This window comes from Manihot esculenta, chromosome 2, assembly GCF_001659605.2.
Source record: "Manihot esculenta cultivar AM560-2 chromosome 2, M.esculenta_v8, whole genome shotgun sequence".
NCBI lineage: Eukaryota > Viridiplantae > Streptophyta > Magnoliopsida > Malpighiales > Euphorbiaceae > Manihot > Manihot esculenta.
Genome location: NC_035162.2, coordinates 13,313,137 through 13,335,226, shown reverse-complemented (window position 1 = coordinate 13,335,226; position 22,090 = coordinate 13,313,137). Strand labels below are relative to the sequence as shown.

The following is a 22,090-nucleotide window of genomic DNA, read 5'->3' as shown; positions in this document are numbered from 1 at the left end:
AAAATTCATTATGAAAAATTTAAAAATATAATTCAGAAACATATATATCCTCGCATTTCCAATAATAGAAAGCCAGATATAAGACTGTGTCCTTGTCTTGTCCTGATACAATGGAAGAGCTCCAGTGAATTCTGGGAAGTTCCGTGTTCGTTCACAAGAAGGAAGTTCTATTTAGTTTGGCATTTTGTAGATTTCAGGAGCTCGTGAGGTCCAGAAGAACCAACAATGGCCGATCGTTTTGGTGATATTAACGTTTAGCTGATGGTTCGAAGGACACGTAGCTTCAGCTGGTTCTTTTGGATCGGAGCTAGGATACAAGATATGGGCAAAATCTGTTTCTTTTGTCGGTTTTGTTTTTGTTTCTTTTTTCATTACTTGGTAATAATTACCAAGATTTCCAGTTGGGTCATTTTACAACTCTTCAATGCTATGAAGAGCCATCAAATCCCCCAGCTTAACCCCTCCTTCTGCTGCATTGCATTGGTCAAGTCAACAAGGTTCATGGAGATCCCTGCTTTTGTTCCTTGCTAATTGCTACTATTACCAAACTTAATTACAGCAACCTTTAAAGTCTTTTTAATTTGTTGTCCTGTGATATTACAGCCAAGCAAGCAAAATTATCAGCACTGATGCTATTTTTTCTTGTCAAAAAGTTCTCATTTTGTATTAGATTATCCAAAATAAATTGAAGTAGCAATGATGATGATCCACCCAGAGAAATTAACATAATGGAAGAAAAAGAAATTTAAATTGAATAGTTATAAATTTAAAATTACAAGAATTGAATAGTTAAGATTTTGATTACATGAAAAAATTGGGGATAAGGACATCTTCAATAGAGAAAAGGACATCTTAATCATTTCATACACTATTAACCGCTAGAATAACAAGGGCTTCTCAATCATTTCAAACATTAAAGATATATACTAATCAGTGTGAGGACTAAATAGTGTTTTTCTTTTTTTTTTTTTTTAAAAAAAAAACTTGATTTCCGCAAAAATCTTACAGGAATAAAGAGAGAAGTGAAAAATGCATAGTATATTAAAACTTGCAAATCTTCTGTTTGCTTTCCATTTTTAGGACTAGAAAAGCTCAACTTTGCTGATATGCATGAAAAACCAACAAATCATCTCTCGCAAAGGCATCCTCATTAAACAGGAGTTAAAACAATTATTTTTAAAAATAAAGAAAACACACACAAGCCCAGCAAAAGCTTCCTCTGTAATCTCAATGCATAAGGCCAATTCAGAAATGGAACTTGGAATATGCACATGCTACAGAGATATTCATGCAGGAAAAGCTTTCTTTTTTTTTATTTTGAATCAGCAGGAAAAGCTTTTTGATTGAACATATTCATGCATTATTATTCCTTCAAACAAACAAAATGAATTAAGAGAATTGAAATCCAAAAATGAGTAAACGAATTGGAAAACAACAGCAATGCTTACAACTATTTATAGCCCGATGTAAATAACAAAGGCATGGCACTAAAGGAGCTCCATAAATGGTTTGGATATTGGATGAGCATGGAAAACTTTTACTTGAAAAGAGATGATGCTATGTCTGTATAAATTCGCCTTCAAGTCAAACTTGCCAGGCTCACTATTATGCTTCTCAGGCTGCTCAATTTTATTGATTTTGAAGCCCCTAATCCTTATCTCCTCAGGGACTGAAGTATCTTTGCGGTAAACATTTTGGAGGATCCAACCTTTGTTCTGCAAGGTACCTCCTACTTTTACCTGTTTAAATGTTTGCCAATGGAAACATAGGTGTTATGGAATCAGTTCTCAAGGAATTGGCTTCCACACAAGGAACACAATTATCAGATAAATGGATAATTTTGGTATTGAAGTACAATTCAAGAAAATAATTTGTATTTAGACATGGGAAAATTGCTAAATATGAACCGATATACCTCTGATTCATCAACAGATTCTATCAGAAGACCTCCATCCAAGGACAGGTCTTCAACAAAGACATTAAGACCCTTAATGGCCATCGTAGATCTTTGAGAGATGGAGCAGCTTCCGCTAACTTTATTTTTGACATCTGAAAACTTCAATCCCCATTTTGGATTCCATGTGGTTCGAGACCACACTTCCACCTCTTGCCCATTAAACACCTGGTGAACTGGACCATCCACTTGGACACCAGCCTAGAGCAGATACACTGAGAGAGCGAGACAGTATGAAGACAAGTTCAAAGTAAATATACTGAAAGAAGCAAATTTATCTTTCTGAGAATGAGGCTGTTTGCAGGATAAACAGCCATTTCTCCAGAGGTCGCACTGTGATATGGATTTCCCTTAGGTACCTTAATTAAACTAAATTAAATAAGACAAACAATAAGCTGGCAACCTAAGCTCAAAACTTTATTCCCCCACAATCAAAAACATTTCGTTCAATGATACAATAAAATATAACTGTTATGAATTCAGTAGTCAATCTACACTCTGTCCTTAAGATAGTATTCCATTGCTCTGTTGTGCTCTCTTATTCTCATGGCCAATGATGGGATAGCACTGAACCTATACTGTGTCCTTAATACAGTGTTTCATTACTCCCTCTCATTCTTCTGGCAGCTGACAGGACATGCAAAAAACCAGCCAGCCTAGGAATTAATTCTCCATACGGGGAATACTAATATCAGATTCCTTTGTAAAAATGCAAATCTCAGTGGCATAATGACACTGTGATGGCAAGAATATATTCCTTACCATCTAATTTCAATTATTGACCTCGCTTCATAATCTATCTCGCTGTGTTTTTGGACAGAAGACACAACCCATTTTCAAAGCACAAATAACTAAGGAATGAGATCCTGAAGGGGCTCCTACATGTAAGATGGACATAACTAGAGAACCATCTTTAGTACCTTTCACTAATTAAATTAGAATTAAACGGTTGGAAAAATGGTGCATTCAAATGCATACATTAAAAACATCTAAAACACATCATTTTACTTATATCAACTATGTATGGATAAAAAAAAAGCACCATCAACCTTGCTGTAATAGAACTGCTTATAACTTGACATTTAAGCTTTAACTTAAGCAGGTATAAACAGCATAGCGCTGAAGTAGATATTAGGTGCAAATATTATCAGCCAGAGAAAGAAATACCTAAGTATCCAATTTAAACCTTCAACATCATTTTCTGAGCAATTTGAAAGTGAAGTGACACTCACTCGAATTCACAACCCATTAAAAAGGGTATCTCAGTTAAATTTTGTATGCTTATTAATGAAAATTCTTTTGCATCTCAAAAAAAAAGTTAAATTTTGTACGATGCAAAATAATGTAAACATCGCGATCAAACAAATTCTACCACTACAGAACAAAAGATTAACTTTATATAATTTTCCAGAGCCTTTCCGATCTCCAAATGAACTTTGAAGACTAACCGTGTCAAGGCTTCCTACACTTGCTTCTTAACCTTTTCTGTATCTTCATCAGCACATTCCAAATTTTAGAAATTTCCTAAAGCAACAGTTATGGTTACCAAGAAGGATTGTTCTTCACAGGTGCATAAGCAAGCCATGTATCCATCACCTTAGCAAGGAGTATAACAGTAATAAAAGCACCTTAGCGACCTGCATGCTCAAGCCCATGGACAAAAATTTGGATGCTATTAGTTAAATTTATTTTCCTCTGGAAAAGATAGTTACTGTAAATCCAGCCCTTGCTGATGGGGGCAATGTTTTTGGATAATCTTGCATCATACATTCAAGCTGAGTTGAAGACTTGAATGACGTTTTTCTGACGTCTTTGTATCTGCAGCAAGTACGAATAAAAGACCTGACCTAATTAACCTTGCTTATGCAGTAATAAGAGGTCCCAAAATTGAAATAAATTTCACATGTACTAATATCCATAAATTAGAATCAAGCAAAAATTGGACTATTATTCCACTATGCCAAGGTAGAAATACCTTTCAAAGTTTATTATTTAGCCAAAAAAAAATATTACCCAAATAGAAAGTAGCAGAAGAAAGCATTACTTTGGGTTAACAGACTCCATAATAGCACCTCCTGTTTTCTTGAGCTCCTCAATATAAGGACCAAGTTCCAAAATCAACTGCAAAGAAATGGAAGTTTAAGGCAAAATTCCAAGAGTTCAACAATTTGAAAACATTGCAATGTATAGCCTAATCACCATCTTAAGATTATGACAACAGCAACAATTTGAATAATACCTTATATACATCACATGAATAACAATATATATTTTTTAAATAATTACAGTATATACTAACTCTGTCATTGCATCATCAATAAAATATGAATTATGTAATTTACTGTAAGAATGATCATTTCCATGCTTCTATAGTTGGATTTAAATCAACATCAATGCCCATCTTGTGGGGTTAACAGACAATTAAACTTTTACACCCTCTCAATCATGATGGAAGGCAGAGATGAAAAGAATTAAAGGATCCTGTTCTATGGTTCTCCTATGTATCAAACCCATTTGCATTCTATTATCCAGTAAATGAAATGGGTCCAGTACAAGCTTGTGAAATCCATATCAGCTGGCTAACTATTATGCCTAGCATCAATATGAATTGAATGATAAGACCATTCTATAAAACATTAGCAGAAATTTTAGCTGAGTAGAGACTCTGTGATATAGAACATTAGCAGAAACTCGCATAGATATAACGAGTACAAAAATACTTTTGTGTCATAAAATTACTTGGTTTATACTTCCCAGGAAAGGAGAGTAGCCTGTTTCACAGTTGACAGGAAAGGAGAGTAGCCTGTTTCACAGTTGACATCTCCATCAGGATACCCAGACGCTTTAAGCAGAGGATCAAGCTGATTGTATTCAACATTAATCACCATCAACCGTCCTGGACAATCAATTTTACTTGTAACATGAAATAGTGATACTAGAATATATATTTGTTAATAGTTATTGCATATGTATATGTGTATATGCATGTCAGTGAGTTTGCAAAAATCTCTTAGGAGATCAAAAATTGCATCCAGAAGGTCTAAGATAAATACTGTGAGACTGTTCATCTCACGGCAGCAACAAGAAGCATTACCTTTGATAATTAGGCAACATGTGGAGGAAAAAGAAGCATGGAACTCCAGCAGAATTAATCACTTAGTAAGGCACAACCAAAACTTCTACCAATACACCAAGCAATGCAACTCTTATCACCTCCTATCCACCTCTAAACAAAAGGAGAAGAAGATGCAGAAGGGGAAAAAAAAGCTTGGCTCCATGAAAAGCCCCTCTAAATTTGAGTTCAGAACCTGTTGAAAAAACTATCCGTGTAAAGCAATCATGACACAGTTTTGCTGTAATGACAGGCCATCTAAAGAATGTTATCTGAATTCAACATCAATTTGGTAAAAAGAATGATGCATGATACCATCAGCGTGAGTAAGCCTGGTAATTCCTCCAATTTCTTCTTTAGCTTTCCGAGGAACAGCAAGAGAGTTAACGTGGTATTGTTTGGTGCCACTGACACCCAATGAAGCTGGAATTGCCTGCAAAATTACAAGTGGAAATAAAATTTCTCTTCAGCCAAAACACATCCATTATAATAATTAATAAACTGGTGAAGGCATGGACAAAACCATTAGGCATCATGGAGCCAAACCTTGAATAGAAGTCCATTTGTATCTTGGAAAAGTAGAACCCACCTAAAACCAACATCTTTACTGAACAACTAGAATCAAGATACTGCAGATAGCTAAACCAAAAATCATGCAAATGATCATACTTGCTATGCAAGGGACATCGCCATGGAAAAACCAAATGGGCGTACTGAATGCCATTAATATATTAGATCCCATCAGTTGATTCTTTATATGAGAAAGAAAATAAAAGAGCCATGAGGATCTTAAAATTACTTTATGTTATAAGTGGTTCTAGCAAATATTCCAAATGGTGAGTGAATGATTAAACATATACAATAAACAAAACTTTTTTGGGAGAAGTCAAGTTGTTACTTTTTCTTTTGAGTGGATGGGGTGGGAGATAAGATAAAATCTAATTATACTGATATAACCCACTTAGAGGAAATAAATAAATAAAGTGCTATGGGTTTAAAAAGATCTCAACTTTAAATTTTTAATTTTAGATAAAAAACCTCAACTTTTAAATTTATTATAATTGTAACAACTTTTTAAGTTAATTTTAATTATATTTAAATTACCTTACACGATATACTATATATCATTATTTTTATCACATAAATAACTTGATTAAACATCTTAAAAATATTTTATAATCTTAATTATATGAAATTCTTAAATTATATAATTAAAATATTTAATTCTCTCGTACTTAAATAAAATCTTAATTGAGAATTTTAGATAATTAGGGATTTAAGGTCTTAACTAAAGTTTAATTTAAATTAATTAAGTTATTTATATGGTAAAAATTAATTTAAAAAATTACTACAATTACAATAAATTTAAAAGTTATGACTTTTTGATCCAAAATTAAAAATTTAGGCAAACTTGTAAAATTGAGATATTTTTTGGCCAATAGGCCATAAATAAATAAATAAACAAATAAATATTTGAATTACGTTTTTAACCCCAACAAAAATAAATAATAAACTGAAGGCCGCGCTGGTTCAGTTGCTTGTAACTACATAGCACCTGAGACTAGTCAATAGTTCATCATAAGCTCTTGAATTTCTCTTTTACTTTTTCTTTTTCTTTCTTCCACTTATCTTTTTCTCATTAAAAGGGGAAAAAGAGTTCTAATTTTTCAAGTATCATGCTAATTTTAGTTTGCATAACCCTGAAGTTACTTTCAATCTGGTACTGTACAATTGCTGAGGTTTCCAAATTGAGCTTCAAAACAACTGGTTTAAAAAGCAACCAAACCATGGATTCACATTTTGACAATTCCCAACCCTTTTTTCTTATCAACAGACCCGCATCTAGGCGCATTGATTAAACATTAACAAGAAATAACTCAATTAAGTAACACAAAATTCTCAACTGAATATCAAAAATAAACTAATGAAAAAAAAACGAATATGGAATGAAACCTGATCAAAGAAAACTTTCTTCTCCTCATCTCAACACCAGGCTTGGGCCAATGCAGAAACAGACGACTCTGCGCCATATCCACTAACATCTTCGCCAGTTCAATCTGCCAAGTCAGCACCAGCACCATCAATTCCGGCGAAGCCCACAACAATTACATCCATTCACATATAAAAGAAAGCAAATACCTGGTCAGGGGAAAGAAGGCGAGGTTTTTCTGTAAACTGGGGACGGATGAAAAGTTTAATTTGTTTGTTTTATATGTAAAATATTTTATATGATTTTATTTTTTTAATTAATTAATCTTAAAGTTTTATTTTTACATATAAAGTTTAAAAAAATATTTTACATGTAAAGTTTACATATAAAATATTTCTACATATAAAACAAAAATATTTCAAAAATAGAGCTAATCAGATTAATTAAAGGATAATGTTTAATTTGTTTGTTTTATATGTAAAATATTTTATATGATTTTATTTTTTTATATTTAGAGCATTAAAAATTCAATCAATAAAGAATATTTACCCATTAGAAAAAATTAAGTCATATTGTACAAATCTTATATAATAGAATCATATTAAAAAAATAATAGTGGAGAATTCATCAAAATGATATGAAAAACTATAATGTAGAGTAATTGTAAATAATAAATTATAAATAAATTATGTTTTATGTGTTTATTTGAGCATCAATTATTAATTAGGAGAAGTTAGTTATTCATTTGAAGAAAAAAGAATATATTTTGTAGCTTAATTTGATTTACATAATTATTTATTCATTAAAATAATAATTATATCAATTATTTTATTAATTATTTGTTTATTTTCATTATAATAAAAGTTAGGAATGGCATAAAATCGAATATTTTTTAGTATTCGATTGGATTGATCTCTGATAAAATTGATTTAGATAATTATAAGCGAATTTGAGACAAAAAATTAATATCCCATTTATAAATTCGGATCGGATTTAAATTTTATATATAAATATCCACTACTTTAATCTTTTTATATAAATAATTAATTTAATATAAAAAATATATTTTATAATAATATTTATAATTTTTTATATATATTTTTATTTAAAAATTAAAATTTAAATATTTTTTAGAAATATTAAATTTTTTAAATAAAAATTATTAATAAAAAATATTTTTTATATAAATTATTAATTAAAATATATAAAATTAAATGGATTCAGATTTTATTAAAATAATAATAATAATAATTAAATTTAATACTATTTAAATAGTTTAAATTAATTTTTAATTGAATTTAATATAAATTTAAATATTTTAATATAAATTAAATTCGAATTTAAATAGTTTAATTTTGGAGATACCTTCTCTTTGTACCCAATAAAAACCATTTTTCCAACCTTTTCTTTTTTAAAAATAAGAGCCCCTTGGATTTGTGGAGGCTTAGATATTGGGCTGGTCCGTAGTCAAATAGAATACAGTCCGCATGCTAAAACGACACCCTTTTAGCCCATTGCTCCTGTCCTTTTGGGGTTTTCCCTAGCTTAAATTGAACTGATGATTTAGGGTTTCTCAGACTTTGAGCACAAGCAGAGGGGCCGCGCCATCATCCGCCTCTTACCATGGTTCTCAAGTACGCTTCTCTCTCGCTTTCTCTCTGAATTTAACTGATTTTTTATGTCTACTAGGCCTACGATTAAATTTGTAGGCCTGAGATTGAATCCTGAACCCTTGGTGTCATTTTTTCATTTAATTTAGAATGTTAAGCGCGAGTAATCTTTAGTCTTTGTACTTCAATGATCTTCATGGCCATTTGCAGTAGTTATTCTGTTTTTTTCTTGAGCCCCCAAACAAATGTCTATCTTAGATAAAAAAAAAACTTTTTTAGGAATAAGCTGGGTGCTCTATCAATTGAAGTGGGTGGGTAGGATGTATGTGCTAAAATTTTTTGGATTTGTGCTATCAATGGCTCCATGAAGCTTCGTACAGATGTTATTATTTATTGTTTACTATGGGATGCTATAGTTTTGGTTTCTTAATTATATTTGTTTGAGCATTGGTACTTTTCAATCTGTGCACTGTGGTTTTGTCTCCGACAGCTGCTGTATCTTTGGTTTGGTTTCATTGGCATGGTCAGAGTTCATTTTATACTTCTATTATCAAGTTGTTATATCAATCTTATAACTGGTTTTGGCATATTAGGACTGAGCTTTGCCGCTTCAGCGGTGCCAAGATTTACCCTGGCAAGGGTATCAGATTTGTTCGATCTGATTCTCAGGTGTTTTTCTTTACTAAAAGTACTGTTATCTCATGTTTGTCAGTGTATTTAGAAACCAAATGATGGTCCTCTATATTTTTCATCTCATGTGTATTACCTAAACTAGTTTGCCTTTTATGATTTATGAAGGTTTTCCTTTTCGCCAATTCAAAATGCAAGAGGTACTTCCACAACCGCCTAAAGCCTTCAAAGCTTACCTGGACAGCCATGTACAGGAAACAACACAAGAAGGTATAATTATCTGTGCCATGAACTCTAACCACGCCCCTCCCCTTTTCACACACATTATCTCTCTCATTATGTTAAATTGTTATCATTGTCTTTTATAGGACATTGCAGCTGAGGCAGTTAAGAAGAAGCGCAGGACCACCAAGAAACCATATTCAAGGTCTATAGTTGGTGCCACCTTGGAGGTCATACAGAAGAGGAGGACTGAGAAGCCAGAGGTCCGAGATGCTGCTCGGGAAGCTGCATTACGGTATTCTATCTCCATATTTGATGACCGAAGCATGGCGTGTTAATTCACTCTTAGTTTTAAGATACCAGATGTGAAGCTACCTTGTAGTTAATTGTTTTTCTTCATGTTCAGTGAAATCAAGGAGAGGATCAAGAAAACTAAAGATGAGAAAAAGGCAAAGAAAGCTGAGTTGATGGCCAAAACACAAAAAACACAGGGCAAGGGCAATGTGCCTAAGGGTGCTGCACCAAAGGGCCCCAAGCTTGGTGGTGGTGGTGGAAAGCGATGATTTTGTCAAATCTGTTCATTTCATATCTATGAAGTAGCATAAGCAGTTGAAAATTTTCTGTTTCCATTATTTTCCTGTGTGGATACTTTTATCTTTGAGCATTGTTGGCCAACCTTTTAGGGATTTTCCTGTTTATCTTTGAGCATTGTTCTATTTACTAAAAGGTTTTCCAAGGCATTCTCTGTTGACTAATAGCATAGTCATTTGTTCTGCATCAATAGTTGTTAGTCTTTGATGAATTGATGAAACTTCCCTCATTGTGGGGTTTAGTAAATGCAGGTGGTCAGTATTATCATTTCAGTTTTTCCATCATTTTGCTTGCTCATTTGGGCAAAGGATGTACCAGGAATCATTTCCACATCAATCCCATTTAACATTGATTCAATGCCGATATATGGGAACAAGCAGTAAGCACGCCTGCCATTGGAATGATGTTTTGTGCATTTTTTATGTCCCGACCTCTTCAAGCTTCTGCAGGATCTCTCTTTACCTACGGTCTCTTGCATACCCATCAATCATCAAGTCATCAAGTCCTTGATGACCAATGGCATCTCACCATTAATGTATTTTAGAATCTAATATGATTACACTCAATTTGTGGTATTTGGTGAGTGAGCTGTGTATTATTACATTATATATATACATATATGTTACTTGACCATCATATCTCTACTAATGGTGTTTGGTCTCAAAGTACCTAACATATCTTTCTAATTAAAACCCAGCCTGCGGAGTTCCTTCCCATCCATCAACTCCTAAAGCAAAGGAATTTGCTAAAGGAATTTTTATGACTGTGTGAACTTGTCGCATAGTTTATTCAAACTCTTCATGACACCACGTGAAACAAATCATAAAGGAATTAAAATAAAAATATATTATTTGATTAATAGTTAATACATACTTTTTATAAAAATATAATTATAATTTTTTTTCTATTTTTAAAATTCCAAAATATAAATAAAGGAAATGATTAATTTCACAAAACAAAATAAAAAAGTCGGGTTTCATCTTATTATAAATAGGATAAAAATTTTAAAAATATTATTTATATTTGCATATAAAAATTAAATAGGATAAAAATCATTTATATTTAAATATAAAAATTAAATAATAATTTTTTTTATAGAAAAAAATTCACATCAAAATAATACTTTCAGGCTAAATATTAAGAAGAGAGATATAGAAATGCACCTTGTTTATGAGATTTCTTGTAATCCAGCATACTCTTACAAAGCACCTTCTAAATCTTTATATAGCAGCAAATAAATATAATTCTTTCTGCTTCTTTATTTAATAAGAGGTTTATCCTTTATTTGATAATTGATATGGTAAATATTCTTTGACAAAAAAAGTGATATTGTAAACCCTATTCATATAGGTTTTTAATATAAATTTTAGCCCCAAAAAAAATCAATCAATTAATTACAAAAAAGGTTTTTTTTGTTTCCATTGAAAAATTTTTAATAAATATTTGTATGAAACTATAAAATCACAAGTACATTCCCACTCAGGCATATTTATGAACTCTTATGAGTAGAAGGAATTTACATCGAAAAATTAGATAACTGATTTAATACGACAGCGTGTTGATATGCCTATAATTACATGACCTATCCGTCAGTATGAGTCAAAGCTTGGAAGACCTAATTCTGGAAAAGCTCCCATGTTTGTTTCCTGTGCTTTTCTTCTGAGCTTCTCTTCTGAGCTCCTCTTCTGTTATATTGTCTTAATTTTTAAGAGAAATCTACATTATCAGGTAATTACTTAAGTTTCTGTGATATGTTCTTCAGTAATATTTGAGACAGGAACACTTTTCAATTTGGCTTCTGCTTTCGACAAAAGCTTGCTTTTTTTTCCCCTCGCTTTTTCTGGGTATGGATGATTTGTTTGCTTTCTTCCCCTCCTGTTGTTAGTGTTTCTAATTTTAGTTGTTAGTCCGAGAAAGAACCTCTCTTTTTTTGTCTTTTTTTGGTGGGTAGAATGGGTTGCAAAAGGAGAAGCACCGGAAGTTCGGGCAGGGTTGACGTTGATGATGATGAAGTGCATGATCTAGGTAATGATGTGAGGTTGGCCAGGCGATGGAAGAGAAGGGTTGTTGCCTATCAAGATTCCAAGCTCAATCATGGTCGTAAAATTAGCTCTGGTGAAGGTAATTGCAATAAGGGTTCTAAGAAATTACCTGAAACTAGCTACATTTTGATCAGTGATGATGATGATGCAATGGATGTTGATTACGCGGCTTATTTCAATAGTATAGCTTTAGAACCAAATGGTAATAGTCATGTCGATAAGCGTAGGCCTGAGGATGATGGTGACACTGGAAGTGGTGCATTGGCAGAGAACATGTCGTTAACTGTTGTTGATGCTCTAGATAATGATGCAGATCCTCAGAACAGGATGGTGCTGGAAAGCAACAATGTTGAAATTGATGATAGTAAAGAAGGAGAATATTTGGATTCTGATTACATGAAGTATTTGGATTGTATAGCTTTAGAACCGTTTGTTGATAATAGTGTTGTTTATATTGATAATATTGTGGATAATTGTGTTAATACCAATGCTGTTAATGGGTTAGTAGAGAATGGTACCAGTGGGGATAAATGGATAGAGAAAGAATCCATCAATGGTGATGCTTCTAATCACGATAATAATGCCTGTGGTGATTTGGATCTGCAGCACAAGGAAATTACAGAAAACAACAATGTTGAATTTGATGATGATGTTGATTACAAGAAGTTTCTTGTTTCAGAACTGTTTGGTGGTGGTGGTAATGATCAGCATGTGGCTAATGTTGCTAATGATATCAATTTTGATAACCATTCTGCTGAGGTTGATCCTTGTGGCAATCAGTCCGTAGAGAACGGTACAACTGATTGTGGGTTTGTAGAGCCTAGGGCTGCAGACAATAATGCTGATTACAATGATGCTTTGGATGATATTGATCCTGAATATAAGATGTTCCTTGGAAATTTGAGAGAAGATGGAAAATCATATGTGGTTGAAGTTCCACTGAATGATGATGTATCTGTCATTATTAAGTATGAAATGGATGATGGGTCACACAATGGGTGCGGAGTAGAAAATCTTAGTAAAACAAGGCCTTGTCAAGAAGCTGCTGGTGGGACCAAGCATGATCACAAGCCAGAGATGGAAAGTGATATGGATGAGAGCTACAAAATATTCCTCAATTGTCTGAAGAGAGAGGGGGGTAATATGGTATTTGTACATGAAAGTGGTGCAAGGGTGATATATGAAGAGGATGAAGAGAGTTCATCTGATTCTGAAGTAATTGTGATGGATACTGATCCATTTGCTAATGCAAATTATACTCCTTTTGTGCTTTCAAAGCAACATATTGTAACGGTATGCATCCTTTTCCATTGGTACACAAATATGCTTGTAGCTAACTTTTTTTGCGTGTTTTTGATAACTGAAACTTTGTTTTTGATAACTAAAACTTTCGCCTTTTACGTATTATTTATTTATATCATGTTATAAATCAAGGATGTAGATGCCATTGAGGACGTTAAAGATTCTTCTAGAAATCAGTGCATTTGGTTTATGGAGAGTGTTATGGGAATCCTCAAAAAGCCTTATGACCCAGAGGAGTATGATAAACTTTTGGAAGAAGTATATAGCCGCAAGCCAGTTATAGAGGACAGAGAAATGCGAAATGGACGGACTAGATTATGCCCAGCCCAAAGAATGGGGAAATCATATGTTGATCTGCACCAGGGTAATGTTATTATCAACATTTGTTTTTCTTTTATTCTGCAGATGCATGTCTTTGTACTTTTAATTATGCATAAGCAATGTCTAACCAATCTAAGATATAAATTATAATCAGCACACTTTCCAATGCTTCAATAGTTTGTTTTTAGCTGTTAGACTTTCCTAGAGCTGGCTTTCTAGCAATTTATGGCTGGATAATTCTTGAAATTCAAAATTTTTTTATGCTTCAGAGAATGGCTTTCATATTGGCCGATGACCAAACAATTTTTTTGCATTTTTCATATTAAAATTCCAGTTTCTTGTTTGTGGTGATATCACCAGCATTGTAAGAATTAATTAGAGCAGTAAATAGGTAAAAATTTCTTCTTCCCCAGTTGCCTAATAAAATTATCTGAGGGTTCTGATCTCTTGTTTCATGATCACAACATCCAGTTTGTTCTTCTTATATTTAGTTTTACTTTTTCTTTATTCCACATTTCTTTCATTCTTGGTTCTTCTGTGATTGCTTCTATTCATATGAAACCCTATCAAAGCAAGAATTCAGAAGGTTTTTGGAGAAGAGATATTAGAGATGAAAAGAAGGAAAAGAAAAAGAAGGAACAGAAAGGGAAACTTATTTGGATAATGCCACTGCCTTGTTATAACTACTCTGCAACTCTCAGCATATGAGTGTAGCTCAAGCATGGTCATTATGATGTCACATTTAAGGATTTTGTATGCATTTTGATCTTTGTGTGTCGATATTGTGATTTGGCTTGATTCATAATCAACTTATTTTGCTTTGATGTGTATATTCTGTATTTATATATTCACAATTTTGGTGGAACTTCAAAATTAAATATTTCTCTGTGACTTTGTAGATCTTGACAAACAGATCAAGTCGGCCGGGTCTAATAAGCCTAAAATTTTGAATCTCTTGCGTGGATTTTTCTATTGGTTGCAGGTGAGTAGTTTATTTTGTGTTCTTGATGTGTTTGAACTTACAAGGATCTGTTCATTTTGCATTACTTCATATGCTAGATGAACAAAATCCAACCAACTGCAAATTGACCATTAGTTCTCTCTTATATGACCGAGCTTGGACTTTAATTCTGCATGAAGTCAAGTAAAATAACTAGACTGTGTTGACTTTTATTTTCTATTCTCTTGCTTGTTTTCATTAATAACTTTGCGAACTTTGTTTGAAATGATGCATTTCTGCATTCGTGTACATTTGTGTGTTTGTGTGCATTGTTTAATAGTTATTTTGCAATCATAATAATTAACTTTCTGATCCGTAAGTTTGATGCTATATTTGAGTCAGCATACACCACATGAAGGAATTTTCAAACCATGGATGGACTCGTCATGCTTGGAAGTGTTGCCACATGGAAATGTTGCATCTGATTCATATTGACATCTGAGAAGATTACGAGTGGAATCTAGCCTGTGAAAGAATATTCTGGCAGACAAGATTGTGCATTCAAATATTGCATCAGTTAAAGATGTCAACACAGTGGAGCTAAGTTTGGTGGCTGAAGGTGTTTGCTTGATGCAACTTTTTGAATGTTGTGGGTGACAGGCTTATATTAACTGTAAATCAGGTCATGTCAACACTCATAACCAAAAACCTGTGTATATATTGTCTAGCTGCTGCTCAATTTGAATCTTATTATGCATCTTCAATCTGTCCATCATTATTAAACTCAATCCTTGGCTTCCCCATGCTGAAGTTCAATACTTTTGCATTCATGTTATATTTGATTTCTCCATCATATAACAGCTTTCTGATGTAATGCTCAATGTCTGAACCTATCAGTCGAAGCGTGTACTCCGTCAACGATGCTCCCTGTTGTGAAAGTTAAGAGTGTTAGCAATTAATATGGCAAACAAGGATCCAACATACAACGTAGCGGCTGGTGGAGTCGCTTGAGACACAATAATCAAGAGTCCAGTTTTAGTTTAGCAATTGCATTCGATTGGATTGCAACGCAGACGTCGCAAACAAGCTATTACAAAATTTATAGAATGGCACGGCGACATTGAGCTATTTACTGAATTTATCTACCTTATACTTTGCCTAAACTCCTAATTCCATGCAACTTAGAGAACTTATGGCTTTCTTGATGGTTGATCCAATAAAAGAAGGTATTAAATATTGGCAGAATTACCTCATAGTGATCCACAAGCTCTTGGAAGTAAGAGTAGACCTTCTGACAAGTCTCATCGGTCCACACGAACTCATTTGTCGGATCAAGAAGAAGAGTGAGCTTATCCAGTTGAGTTTGATCAAATTCCCAAGTTTCAGGGTCGATGTAGGCTGCATAAATCCTGACATGGCGTGTGACGCTGCTGAGCCATTGCCCTCCATATTCTCTGGTCATGTTCTTGCTCTTCACATTTACTTGTGGCTCCACTGGCCTTGGCTGTGTCGGTTGCTTCGCCTTCTGTTTTTCTCCATCCTCTTGTGTATTCACTTGCTGTGCTTCTTGGACTTCAGCTTGCTTTTGAGCTGAAACAGAGAGGGCCCTTCTTTTATTTAGCTCTCTTGTGCCTCCTACCCAACCCAACATGGAGAACTTGGTACAAGCCATGTACGAGGATGTCCCTGCCATTGATGAACCTAGTTTTCTGATAACCAAAATTCTGGAAATCAAAAACCTGCAACTTTTGTTTGTTGGTTTTTCTGGAATTTGCATTTCAGTGCCCGGGGTTTTAGGAAATTAAGACAAGGCCAATGGTTTCTAACCATCCATTTTATGGATAAGATGAGCTTGCTCTAAAGCAGGTAGGATTAAGGAGGAATATGTGTGGTGAAGAAAATCAGAAAATTGGTCGCCACCGCCTATAGTATTATTGCATCACGTGCCCAGTATGTTTAGCTTATCTCTGTTTTTCATCTCTGAAATTTGTAGATAAAATGGATTACACTTGCCTCTATCTCTAACTTTTACATTCCCGTATTTAGAATTAAAAATTTTATATAAATTTAATTTAATTAATTTAGTCAAATCACCTTTTAAATCTTGTGAATTAGTTCTATAGTCACTTAAATATTGATTTTTTTTATTTAAATCCTTAACAATTAAAAGATATATGTGAAATCTCAAAATTAACATTATTAACTTCATGTATATCACAATTATCAATTCCCTAAGCAAGTGCAAGCAAGAGAGGAGGAGTTTGAATTCTTTTCTGAGTTTTTTGGGATTCTCTCTATGGCATTGAAGTTGATGTTGTAGCTTCAAGGCAAGAAAATTATCGTTGCCTGCCTCTCTTAATTTTAGGAGGTGATAACTAGTAGATTCATATGAGTCTAAGATTTAAACACAAGTGTTAATATTGAGTCTGACATATTTAAGAATGAGCGATATTGAATGAGCTTAATAAATGAGCTGAGTAAATATTTTTAGCAAAAAGTATTTAAGATTGTTTTAGAAATAAGAATGACAGTGTGTGTAACGATCCGAAAATCGGACCGCTACCGGCGCTAGGATCCAGATCGGCTTAAAGCCGCCGGGACCCGTAGCAAGCCTGACATGTAACCTGTAAACCTGTTTAATCCCATACATGATCAACAACATACATAAAAATTAAAACTTTTCTTTCATTCATTCCTCATACACCAAACTCAACCTGTGCATGCACTCAACATAAACATAATCATAAACTTGACCCCTCTGTGGGATCTCATCAATAGGCCTGTGCAGTTTTCGGTTTAAACCGAAAAACCGAACCGAACCGATTAATTTCGGTTTTTCGGTTCGGTTAATCGGTATGATCGGTTTGGTTCGGTTTATATATTTAAAATTATTCGGTTTTCGGTTCGGTTCGGTTTAAACATGTTAAATAACCGATCAAACCGAAAAACCGAAAAACCGGTTTAAACATGTTAACCCAACCCAGCCAGGCAGCAGCCCAACCCCATCAATCGATTTCACTGAACCCTTCATTCATCCCGTTCTCTACATTCTGCAATCTCCTCTCCCGAACCTGATTCCCCCCGAACCCCTATTCTCTCTCTCGAATCCCGATTCCTCCCCCTGGCCTCTCTTTCTCTTTCACGTCGATCGTCAATCTTTTTCTCGTCGACCTCCGACCGCCGACCGTCGACCATCAACCTCTTTCCCGTCGATTTGGTGAGTTTCGCCGCCGACCGTGGACTGATTTGGTGAGTTTCCCGTCGATTTGTGTTTTCTCTCTTTTGTACTTGACCATCAACGGCTCAGTCAGATGCTTGGGTTTTCTCTCTTTTTTTCCCCTCAATTTGTTTGTCTTGGGTTGGGTATGGGTTTACTGGGTTTACTTTTAATCTTTGCCATTACCAATTTGATTTGTTTGTATGGATAATACTGATTTTTTCACAAAAAAAATCAAGCGGGTTGGTACTTGCAGGAAACAGTGATTACATGATTTAGGGGATTTATTTGTATGAACGTCCTATAATTATTGTAATTGAAAAAGAATTACGTCAATAGAAGTTTTATCCAATTATTTGTTTTTTGGGTGTTGGCTTACCTTAAAAAAAAAACCAATGTTCCTCTTCTATCATTTAACTCGAACAGACATTTGCTGTGTGGTGGTGTTTGTCTGTGGCACTTGCTGTGTCTGATTGGGGTTGCACGAATCAGTGGAGCACACATCTCTTGCTTATAGTATTATAAACTTAACAGACTAGCTTGCTCTTCATTATGGTTGTTAGATGTCTCAATGCACTCACATTTTGCCTGAGTTGGTCTTCATTCATTTTATTTTTTAGTCATAACTTGTACTATAATTTTGTTTTTTTGCATTTTTTGTATAAATGCCAAAAAAGATGGAAAAGGATGAGTAAGGGTTACAACTTATTCAAGATAATCATTCATGTACACACCATATAAACTCATTTCAATAGACACAAAGAAGTGACACTGTATATTCACTTTCAGAACACAAGCCTACTGTGAAAACCAAATTCCCAAGAAACAAACATCAATTAGGGAGGAAATTTAAGAAATATTGTTGTTAATATTATTTCCAATTCCTTTTTTTTTATATTGCTATTAATTAAGCTTATGTCCAATTGAATATTGTTGTTAATATTATTTCCAATTCCTTTTTTTTATATTGTTATTAATTAAGCTTATGTCCAATTGAATATTGTTGTTACTTTTTAGGTGAATCATGGAGTCAAGAAATGATCAGATACTTCAAAATAGTACTAGTGATTCGAATCAAACTAGTACTGACGCTTCAACAGAATTAACCACATCATCAAAAGCAAAGAGAAAAGCAGTAAAGCCAAGGTCTGTAGTTTGGGATCACTTCACAAGATTTATCAATAGTGAAGGTGAATTAAAAGGTAAGTGTAATTATTGCAAAAAGGAATTTTGTTGTGATCCAAAGAAAAACGGAACCACTGCACTTAGGAATCACCTTAATTCATGCAAAAAACACCCACATTCCATTGAGACTAGACAAGCACAATTATCATTGCAAAAAACTGCAAGTGACAATGATGTGAATGATTTAGGCACTCTTACTACTTGGAAGTATGATGAAAATGCAATTAGGAAGGCCCTTGTCCATATGATAATTATTGATGAATTGCCTTTTAGTTTTGTGGAAGGAGAAGGTTTTAGAAGCTTCATGAGAGCAATTTGTCCAAGGTTTATGATTCCCTCTCGTTGGACAATTTCACGTGATTGTTATGATATGTTTATTGAGGAGAGATCAAAATTGAGGTCTTTTTTTAAGAAAAATTGTCAAAGAGTGAGTCTTACTACAGATACATGGACATCATTGCAACGCATTAATTACATGTGCATAACTGCTCACTTTATTGACAATGATTGGAAGTTGCATAAGAGAATCATTAATTTTTGTCCCATTTCAAGTCATAAAGGTGAAGCAGTAGGCAGAGCAATTGAGACTTGCTTGCTAGAGTGGGGGTTAGATAAAGTGTTCACTATTACAGTTGATAATGCTAGTTCTAATGATGTGGCCATATCTTATTTGAAAAAGAAGCTTGCTAATTGGGGTGTTAGTGTTGCTAACTCTACTTACTTGCATATGAGATGTATGGCACATATCATCAATTTAGTTGTCCAGGATGGCTTAAAAGATGTGAATGATTCAGTGATGAAAGTACGAGATGCAGTAAGATACATAAGGAGTTCTCCAGCTAGGTTGAAGAGATTTAAGGAGTGTGTGCTTCATGAAAAAATTGAAAGTAAATCTTCATTATGTTTAGATGTGCCAAGTAGATGGAATTCAACGTACCTGATGTTGAATACAGCTCAAAAATATGAAAGGGCATTTGAGAGGTACGAGTCACAAGATCCAATGTTTAAGATTGATATGGGAGAGAATGGCATACCTGACTATTATGATTGGACACAAGTTAGAAAGATGGCAGATATGTTGGCTCATTTTTATGAGCTCACTTTGCGTATCTCGGGCTCCAGGTATGTCACATCAAACCTATTTTTCAGTGAGATCAGTGACTTAGCCTTTATTTTAAACCAATGGATTAATAGCAATGATCTTGATATGAAATCTATGGGGGAAAGAATGAGGGTTAAATTTGACAAGTATTGGGGAGATGTGGATAAAATGAATAAAATTATTTATTTTGCTGTTGTTCTTGACCCTCGTGACAAATTTGAGTTTATGGAGTATTCTTTTTCCCAAATGTATGGTCAAGAGAAAGGAGTAGAGCTATTCAACAAGGTCAAGAGTTGTTTGTTTGATTTGTTTAATGAATACAAAAAAATGTATCAACCTAATGTTGAGCAAATCAATGATAATAGTTCACAACAATTAAGTGGGAGTTGCACTACTACCGGTTCAATAAACCCTAAGCCTAAATTCTTTTTGAAGCATCACTACAAGAAGCAGAAGTTGGAGGAATCTGGTGGGTTTGATTCAAAAACAGAGTTAGAAGTGTATCTAAGTGTGGCAATTCAAGAGGAAAAGGAGGATTTTGATGTCATGAAATGGTGGAAAATAAATTCTGAAAGGTTTCCTATTTTAGGAAAAATGGCTAGAGATATATTAGCAATTCCAGTTTCTACAGTTGCCTCAGAGAGTGCCTTCAGTACTGGTGGAAGAGTGCTAGATTCCTTCAGGAGTTCCCTGACTCCTAAAATTGTTGAGGGCTTGATATGTGTGCAAGATTGGATTCGTCCATCAAATGTTCAAGTAAATGTTGAGGAAGATCTAGAGGAACTTGAAAAGCTTGAAGAAGGTATGTAATATGTTATATACATTTTCATATGTGTTAATTTCAATATTTATATATATATTAATTTTTTTAGTTTATTATTATTTGCAGAATTACCGTCAGTTGGAATCACCTATGGTTTAGGTGGATCATGCTCTACTCCTATCTCATAAATGTAAGATTAACTATTGAAAATTTAAATTTATTTGGTGATAAGGAATTAAGGTGATTTTTAAATATTTTTATGTGCAGATTTCAGTCTTTTAAATATGCTTCAACACAATATTTTGTGGGATCAGATTTAGATATGCTGTTGAAGGCTGGTGTGCGTGTGGATTTAATATATGTACTTTTAAATTTTATATGGATGTATCTGGACGTATATGGACTTTTTAAGTATTATCATTGTGTATTCAGACAGTATTTATTGATAAATTACACAGTTCTCCTTTATGCTCTCTCTCTCCTTTTTTCCTTCCTTCCTCTCTGAAGACAAGTTGGGCTGAAGCAGTATTTGGAATAATAAAGGTGAGTTAAATAATTCTTCAATCATATTCTTGATGTTCCACTCATGTAATTTATATTGAACATGGTCATTTCTCAGTTATGTGGCTTATGAATTAAAGTTTCCAGCTGCGTCATTTTTGAATTTCAAGTTAAAGCAGTTAAAAACTTGTACTCTATTTTATATTAGCCTTTTGATTTCACAGTCTGTTTCTATGAGAATTGGTTAGTTTTGAACTTTAGGAGGTAGTTAAGTAGTTAACATCTTCATCCTTGTGCTTTACAGAAGGATGCATAGCAAACTTCTCAGGGAATTGTTAGGTGAACCTGCCTCAGACTGAAGGTTATAACATATCCGGCTTTCTGTGAAGGACTACGCCTGATACATTCATATTTTCTGCTTTATTATATAAGATATAAGCATAAAATGGCATTGCATATTGAAACTGTCTTGGCCTTGTTTATTTATTTATTTTTGGGTCATGCTGCATCTATGTTCTGTAAAAGCAGGCTGCCAGAATGCAAAGCGTCAAATGGTGCTGTGAGCTAAAGTGGAAGGATAGACTTATCATGTTGTAATTTGATGCAGGAAAAGGAGCCAGGATATTGAATGTGGTACAAGAAATGCAGGGCTCCTGTGTAATTGGACA

At 33.8% G+C, this 22,090-nt stretch overlaps 4 protein-coding genes and 1 long non-coding RNA gene across 15 annotated transcripts; 3 read left to right on the top strand and 2 right to left on the bottom strand.

The window, feature by feature from the left end:
• Positions 1-974: 974 nt before the first annotated feature.
• Positions 975-7,264, bottom strand: LOC110610097. 9 transcript variants are annotated; one of them, XR_002487159.2, is made up of 9 exons: positions 7,206-7,264; positions 7,020-7,123; positions 5,613-5,705; positions 5,382-5,499; positions 5,049-5,262; positions 4,694-4,850; positions 3,999-4,075; positions 1,916-3,772; positions 975-1,739 (listed from the first exon to the last, which is right to left on the bottom strand). It is a non-coding gene; the product is annotated as an uncharacterized LOC110610097 (long non-coding RNA). The 9 variants fall into 9 exon arrangements; XR_006350051.1 differs by having other exon boundaries at positions 5,613-5,695; XR_006350053.1 differs by having other exon boundaries at positions 5,613-5,673.
• A 1,204-nt stretch (positions 7,265-8,468) lies between these two features.
• On the top strand, positions 8,469-10,239 carry LOC110603065 (60S ribosomal protein L24). Its single transcript, XM_021740729.2, has 5 exons — positions 8,469-8,630; positions 9,200-9,275; positions 9,405-9,506; positions 9,605-9,753; positions 9,865-10,239. Exons 1-5 carry the CDS (start codon positions 8,620-8,622, stop codon positions 10,019-10,021), a joined length of 495 nt encoding a protein of 164 aa, XP_021596421.1. The 5' UTR covers positions 8,469-8,619; the 3' UTR covers positions 10,022-10,239.
• Positions 10,240-11,636: 1,397 nt separating this feature from the next.
• LOC110609545 lies at positions 11,637-15,438 on the top strand. 2 transcript variants are annotated; one of them, XM_043954286.1, is made up of 5 exons: positions 11,645-11,777; positions 12,001-13,384; positions 13,526-13,757; positions 14,614-14,696; positions 15,057-15,438. In XM_043954286.1, exons 2-5 carry the CDS (start codon positions 12,002-12,004, stop codon positions 15,147-15,149), a joined length of 1,791 nt encoding a protein of 596 aa, XP_043810221.1. In that variant the 5' UTR covers positions 11,645-11,777; position 12,001; the 3' UTR covers positions 15,150-15,438. The 2 variants fall into 2 exon arrangements, 1 of the variants encoding a protein (XP_043810221.1); XR_002487057.2 differs by having other exon boundaries at positions 11,637-13,384; positions 13,533-13,757.
• On the bottom strand, positions 15,102-16,481 carry LOC110609546 (NAD(P)H-quinone oxidoreductase subunit M, chloroplastic). The gene is made up of 2 exons (XM_021749184.2): positions 15,904-16,481; positions 15,102-15,581 (listed from the first exon to the last, which is right to left on the bottom strand). The coding sequence occupies exons 1-2, from the start codon at positions 16,429-16,431 to the stop codon at positions 15,405-15,407; spliced, it is 705 nt and encodes a 234-aa protein (XP_021604876.1). The 5' UTR covers positions 16,432-16,481; the 3' UTR covers positions 15,102-15,404.
• Positions 16,482-20,357: 3,876 nt separating this feature from the next.
• LOC122722779 (zinc finger BED domain-containing protein RICESLEEPER 1-like) lies at positions 20,358-21,434 on the top strand. 2 transcript variants are annotated; one of them, XM_043953751.1, is made up of 3 exons: positions 20,358-20,960; positions 21,048-21,111; positions 21,189-21,434. In XM_043953751.1, the coding sequence occupies exons 1-2, from the start codon at positions 20,384-20,386 to the stop codon at positions 21,107-21,109; spliced, it is 639 nt and encodes a 212-aa protein (XP_043809686.1). In that variant the 5' UTR covers positions 20,358-20,383; the 3' UTR covers positions 21,110-21,111; positions 21,189-21,434. The 2 variants fall into 2 exon arrangements, with proteins under 2 accessions (XP_043809686.1, XP_043809687.1); XM_043953752.1 differs by having other exon boundaries at positions 21,048-21,434.
• Positions 21,435-22,090: the final 656 nt, after the last annotated feature.